We start from the raw sequence: 6,571 nt of genomic DNA, 5'->3' as shown, positions 1-6,571 counted from the left end.
AAATAGTATAAGCATGGGTGGTCGTAGCTAAAATTTCTTGAGTTTGGTAGTACTATCGAAAATGTAGTCATTTTATGCAACTGTTGACTATTTTTGAAGAGATCCATATTTTGTGGAATAATAAGGAATATTCAAAAAATTTTCTAGTTTTGGAATGTCCACGTGGACCTACAGTACCAAGTTAAATCTGTATATCAGTTTCTTTTAAGTGTCCGCTATCAAACTGTACTTATTTACATAGAATCTGTAGTGTAAGGAGGTAACACTTGTAGGCAGGGGAAAACATCTTGCAACCACTTTCCTGTACAGTTTCTCTTGTGCGGCCTTGTACTCAGTGCATGCCAATTCGTGTTCCAGCCTCATACGGAGAAGGGGTGTCCCATGACCTTTATTTACTTTCCTATCGTCGAACGAAGTTCGAGAAGATATATAAGGTTGTTTGGCGGCTACGAGTCGGCCGTTATATTTTTGGGATACAGACCATTCACGACTCCAGTCACGGTAAACATCTTTCATGATCGTTGATTTGAAAGTAATTTGATTTTGTACATAGCAGTACTAACAGTTTAAGGTTACTGTTTCAGTGCCAATACTCGTAGCTGGTATTTTGGTTTTATTTCCTAGTAATGAAGAATATTGTGTAGAATGGACAGCTCAGCAACTTTACGCAAGAGTTCTAGGTAAATCTCAAGCCTCTCCAGAGAGTCTCACCGGGTGAAGGACTACACCACTGTTGATGATGATCCATCCATGAGACGAGAACGTTTGGCTCACCAAACTCTACGAAGACATTCGTGAGAAAAGGAGTGTTGTGTTGTCAGTAGAGAAGCAGTAACAGCAGAATGGATCGGTCAGGAGAGCACAGTAATTTCGAATGTAGACTAGTCACTGGTTGCCAATGGAGCAAAAAATCCAACAGGTGTGTTGCAATCCTTGGCTCAAATGACTCTGAGCACTATGGGACTTAACATCTGAGGTCATCAGTCCCCTAGAACTTAGAACTACTTAAACATAACCAACCTAAGGACATCACACACTTCCATGCCCGAGGCAGGATTCGAGCCTGCGACCGTAGCAGCAGCACAGTCCCAGACTGAAGCGCCTAGAACCGCTCGGCCACAACGGCTGGCCTCGCAATCCTTCCAGAGTTGCTCAAGTTGACTGTTGTGGGTGTGATTCTGAAGTGGAAACACGAAGGAATCATCACAGCCACGCCAGGATCGGGGAGACCTCAGGTACCGACGGACAGGGACCGTCAAGCATTGCCAGCGGGAGGAATCACTCGTAAGTTCCAAAGTACTACCAGCAGTCCAGCTAGCACGATGGCTGAGCGTAGGGAGCTAAAAATAATGGGGTATAATAATCGAGCAGCTCCTCACAATTCACACAACTCGATAGGCAGTGCTAAGTGACACTTGAGGTGGTGCAAAGAGCGACGCCAATGACAATGGATGACTGGAAACGAGTGATCTGAAATGATTAATCCCGCTATATAGTGTGAGAATCCGATGGAATGGTTTCGGTTTGGCGAATTTCTGGAGAATTTCACCTTCCGTTGTGTGTAGTGCCACCAGTGATGTACAGAGGAGATGGAGTCCGGACCAGGACCAAACGGAATATACTCGAGATGAGTTAGAATGTCGACTTTGCCCTAGACCCCAGCATCCAGGATCGCTACCTTCCCTGATTTCCGCTCTTGAGAAAGAATGGGCTGACATTCCGACGTCTCATTGAAAGTGTCCCTGGCAGAGCTCAAGCTGTCATTAAGGCCAAAGGTGAGTACACCCTACATCCACTGATAGGCGTCCGTATACTTTTCATCAGATGACGTATAGTCGTCTTAATCACCTGTTTGGAACAGGCCAATTTGAGACATCTGGGACGGAAACCACCCAAACACCTATACGTCGCTGCCGTATAAGATACGAGGAAATGCGTCGCTCCTACCTGACTGCCCAAGTGCGCTGCTAAGCTGCCCTGAGAAGTCATCATTTATCTCGATGTCTCATTAATTACACTGCCCCAAAGACCATCAGGAACACATAAACATCAGAGTGAATGGAACTGGTGAAGCTCTCGCAATAGGTCCACTTCGCTGCAGGTATGCTCAGTAGAGTGGAAACACAACAATAAACGGTTTGTGTTCTACTATACGATGTGATAAGGTTCTAGACTCTATTGCAAATAAATTTTCACGTGGCAGTGGCCTCCTACAAGCTAGTAGATAGTGTGACTCTGATCCAGGTCCAAAATACATTAAGCAGCATGGCATATGGTGTGTCCTGCAGCAGAGTTCTCAACGCAGGAATGCCCTGGGCACCAGCGTATTGTCGGTGCTGGGCTTCTGCTGCCTCTTCTGGTGCCCCTGCCTGGCTGCAACCAGCCTGTGCAGCAGCAGCTCTAGCAGCAGCGCCGTCAGGGATGCGGCGACGCCGTAGCACAGCATGAGCAGCGCGGGCGACACCTCGGTGAGGCCCACCTCGGCGTAGCCGCTGTCGCGGTTCAGGCAGCGCGGCTTCTGCGCCACCCACCGCGTCCACTCGCGCTGCGTCATACCCGTCTCTCGCAGCCAAGTCAGCCTGTAATGTTAAATAATAGTTGTTTCCTGGCCTTCCATCACAGGTAAACCATCGCTTCACTCAGTTTGTAAATTAAATGAAAGATAACATAAATTAGGTACAAACCATAACGTGCACACAGTTTATTCAACATGTAAACGTCACTACAGATATTCGGATTTAGGTTATGACATGTTCGATACGGCTGCCATAGTTGGCGATGACGTGGCGCAGAGGAATAGTGAAATTCTGCATGACCTGCTGAAGTGTCGGAACATCGATGACCTCCTGAAAGGCTCTTTTCAGCTCAGCAATGCTTTTGTGGTTAAATGATAATTAATTGAAACTCTAAGCTGCCGACAGGTGTTGTTGATATACCTTGATGGGGACAGCTGAAAACGTGTGCCCCGACCGGAACTCGAACCCGAGATCTCCCGTTTACATGGCAGACGCTCTATCCATCTGATCCATCGAGGACACAGATGAACAGCGCGAGTGCAGGGACTTATCCCTGTTGCACACTTCCCTTTGTGATTATTGCTGTAAGCCTTGTCTTTGCAACAGCCCCACAAAAAGGAATAACATGTGTTCAGATGAGGAGAATATGACAGCCAATCGAGACCCATGGCAGTGGTCTCTGGGTACCCCAGAACCACAATGCAGTCCCCGAAGTGCTCCTCCAGGACATCAAACGCTCTCCTGCTTCGCTAGTGTTGAGCTCTGTCTTGCATGAACCACGTATTGTCGAAATCGGGGTCACTCTGGATAATGGGGATGAAATCATTTTCCAAAACATGCGCTTATCATTTGGTGGTCATCGTGCCATCAAGGAATATAGCATCGATTATTCCGTGACTTAATATTGCATACCTCACAGCCACCCGTTGTGGGAGAACAGACTTCTCGATCGCGAAATGCGGATTCTCAGTTCTCCAAATGTGCCAATTTTGCTTACTGACGAACCCATGCAAATGAAACTGGGCTTTGTCGCTAAACCAAACCATATTCACATCACAGTCCTGTTCAAATGTACAAATGTGTGTAAAATCTTATGGGACTTAACTGCTAAGGTCATCAGTCCCTAAGCTTACACACTACTTAACCTAAATCATCCCAAGGACAAACACCCACAACCATGCCCGAGGGAGGACTCGAACCTCCACCGGGACCAGCCGCACAGTCCGTGACTGCAGCGCCCTAGACCGCACTGCTAATCCCGCGCGGCTCACAGTCCTGTTCGTCACTTCTGTGGACAATAGTTTTGGCGAAAAACAACCAATGTTCCATGGTCCTAGGGCTTAACGGCTGATGTGTTTGAATTTTGTATGAGATGCAAGTCTTCAACAACAATTTGTCGCAGTGTCTCCCGGTTGATTCCCACCTGTTGTGCAGCTCGTCTGATCGATTTCCTGGGTCTGGTTTGAGATACAGAGCGTGTCTTCTCCATGTTTTCACCCTTTTTGCATGACCGACATTGCTAACATTGTCATCACGAACGCTACCCGTTCTCTCAAATTTGCGAATCAAATTCGTGATTGTTACCATTCTTGGACTGATTGTCTTCAGCTTGAACTCGGTCGCAGACTTCCTCTGAGCCGCAGTTGGACTGTTGTTGCTCGCATAGTAGGCCTTCACAAGCGCTATACACACATGGACACTGTACCGTGACATTTTCACCTGCAAATGGCTGGCAACAATAAGGCGCGTGCGCATGCGAATACTGATTGCCATCAAGCCCCGCAGCCAGCCATGCCGTTCCACCATCCTAACGCAAACCGTTGAGAAGTTATGATGATTTTATTTCATATAGATCAATTATTGTCATTCTGTATATACACTTCTCTCACACACACAAAATTCTAAATTTTTGTTTGGTCGACGTTCTCATTAAAGGACGTCGTTCCAGAAATAAATTAATATGGTTCCAATGACCCAGTCCTGACCAAGGTTTTTGGGAGGTTTCCATTGGTTGTGGAGCGTATGCTGGAACTGGTAGGTGCCTCCCACTTACTACCGATTGGGATCCCCCACTGTCAGCTTGCCTGATATTTGGCTGAATAGTACCACAACTCTCTAATTCCTAAGGGTGGAAAAAAAGCAACGGACAACATTCTCCCAGGAATAAATTAAAATAGTCCCAAAGTCCCAGTCTCACCAAAGTTTTCGTGTTACTACGCTTATGGCAGAACTGGAGTTACCATTTTAAATATTCTTAATTTCGATTCTCATTTGCACCCTGATGGGTTACTGGGGTGAAAAGAAGGAAATTTTAAAACACCCCGCTTTGTTCTTATGAGTTGATATTCACGCCAACACACACACGCACACAAAATTTTAATTTTGGACTGAGACAAAGGTAACATTGTCCCAGAAAAGCTCTATTGGCCAGAAGGTTCCGAGACTGATTTTATTTCTGCCGTATAAGCGACGTTAGCACTGTAACGACGGTGGCAGCTTGAACTAACAGCTGTGCGCAACAGACGTACATTCATCCAGTCAGCTGGGGCAGGCAGTGGTGGATATGCGACCGAAGTGTATCACGTTGTTGCGTTACAGATCGCAGGGGAGCAACGAACTGAAGTATGCCATTGTTATACCACTGCATAAAATAGGGGATACGTCTGATGTCAACAACTACCGCCCAATCTCTCTTCTGACTGCCTTATCCAAAATTCTTGAAAAAGTAATGTGTTGTAGAGTAGCTTCACACCTTTGTAAAAATAAAGTTTTAACAATATGTCAGTTTGGTTTCCAGAAGGGTTTTTCAATGGAAAATGCTATATATACTTTCACTAATGAAATATTAAATGCTCTGAGTAACCGGAAGTCACCCGTTGGAATTTTTTGTGATCTATCAGAGGCTTTTGATTGTGTAAATCATGGAAGATAAGCTCAAGTACTGTGGTATGAATGGGACAGTGCCCAAATGGTTTAAATCATACCTAACTGGAAGAGTGCAGAAAGTTGAAATAAACAGTTCACATAGTATGCAAAAAACTGGTGATTTCTCAAACTGGGGAACAATCAAGAATGGGGTGCTGCAAGGTTCGGTTTTGGGTCCTCTGCTGTTCTTAATACAGGGTGTTACAAAAAGGTACAGCCAAACTTTCAGGAAACATTCCTCACACACAAATAAAGAAAAGATGTTATGTGGACAAGTGTCCGGAAACGCTTAATTTCCATGTTAGAGCTCATTTTAGTTTCGTCAGTATGTACTGTACTTCCTCGATTCACCGCCAGTTGGCCCAATTGAAGGAAGGTAATGTTGACCTCGCTGCTTGTGTTGACATGCGACTCATTGCTCTAAAGTACTAGCATCAAGCACATCAGTACGTAGCATCAACAGGTTAGTGTTCATCACGAACGTGGTTTTGCAGTCAGTGCAATGTTTACAAATGCGGAGTTGGCAGATGCCCATTTGATGTATGGATTAGCACGGGGCAATAGCCGTGGCGCGGTACGTTTTTATCGAGACACATTTCCAGAACGAAGGTGTCCCGACAGGAAGACATACGAAGCAATTGATCGGCGTTTTAGGGAGCACGGAACATTCCAGCCTATGACTCACGACTGTGGAAGACCTAGAACGACGAGGACACCTGCAATGGACGGGGCAATTCTTCGTGCAGTTGACGATAACCCTAATGTCAGCGTCAGAGAAGTTGCTGCTGTACAAGGTAACGTTGACCACGTCACTGTATGGAGAGTGCTACAGGATAACCAGTTGTTTCCGTACCATGTACAGCGTGTGCAGGCACTATCAGCAGCTGATTGGCCTCCACGGTTACACTTCTGCGAATGGCTCATCCAACAATGTGTCAATCCTCATTTCAGTGCCAATGTTCTCTTTACGGATGAGGCTTCATTCCAACGTGATCAAATTGTAAATTTGCACAGTCAACATGTGTGGGCCGACGAGAATCCACACGTAATTGTGCAATCACGTCATCAACACAGATTTTCTGTGAACGTTTGGGCAGGCATTGTTGGTGAAGTCTTGATTGGGCCCCATG

At 45.9% G+C, this 6,571-nt stretch overlaps 1 protein-coding gene across 1 annotated transcript in view; it reads right to left on the bottom strand.

Annotated features, from left to right (window-relative positions):
- Positions 1-2,296: 2,296 nt before the first annotated feature.
- Positions 2,297-6,571, bottom strand: part of LOC126456049 (uncharacterized) — a 65,729-nt gene continuing 61,454 nt past the window's right edge. The window contains exon 9 of the mRNA XM_050091804.1: positions 2,297-2,579. Coding sequence (XP_049947761.1) covers positions 2,297-2,579 — 283 coding nt within the window. The remainder of the gene's footprint in view (positions 2,580-6,571) is intronic.

This window comes from Schistocerca serialis, chromosome 2, assembly GCF_023864345.2.
Source record: "Schistocerca serialis cubense isolate TAMUIC-IGC-003099 chromosome 2, iqSchSeri2.2, whole genome shotgun sequence".
NCBI lineage: Eukaryota > Metazoa > Arthropoda > Insecta > Orthoptera > Acrididae > Schistocerca > Schistocerca serialis.
This window is presented reverse-complemented; position numbering and strand designations above follow the sequence as displayed.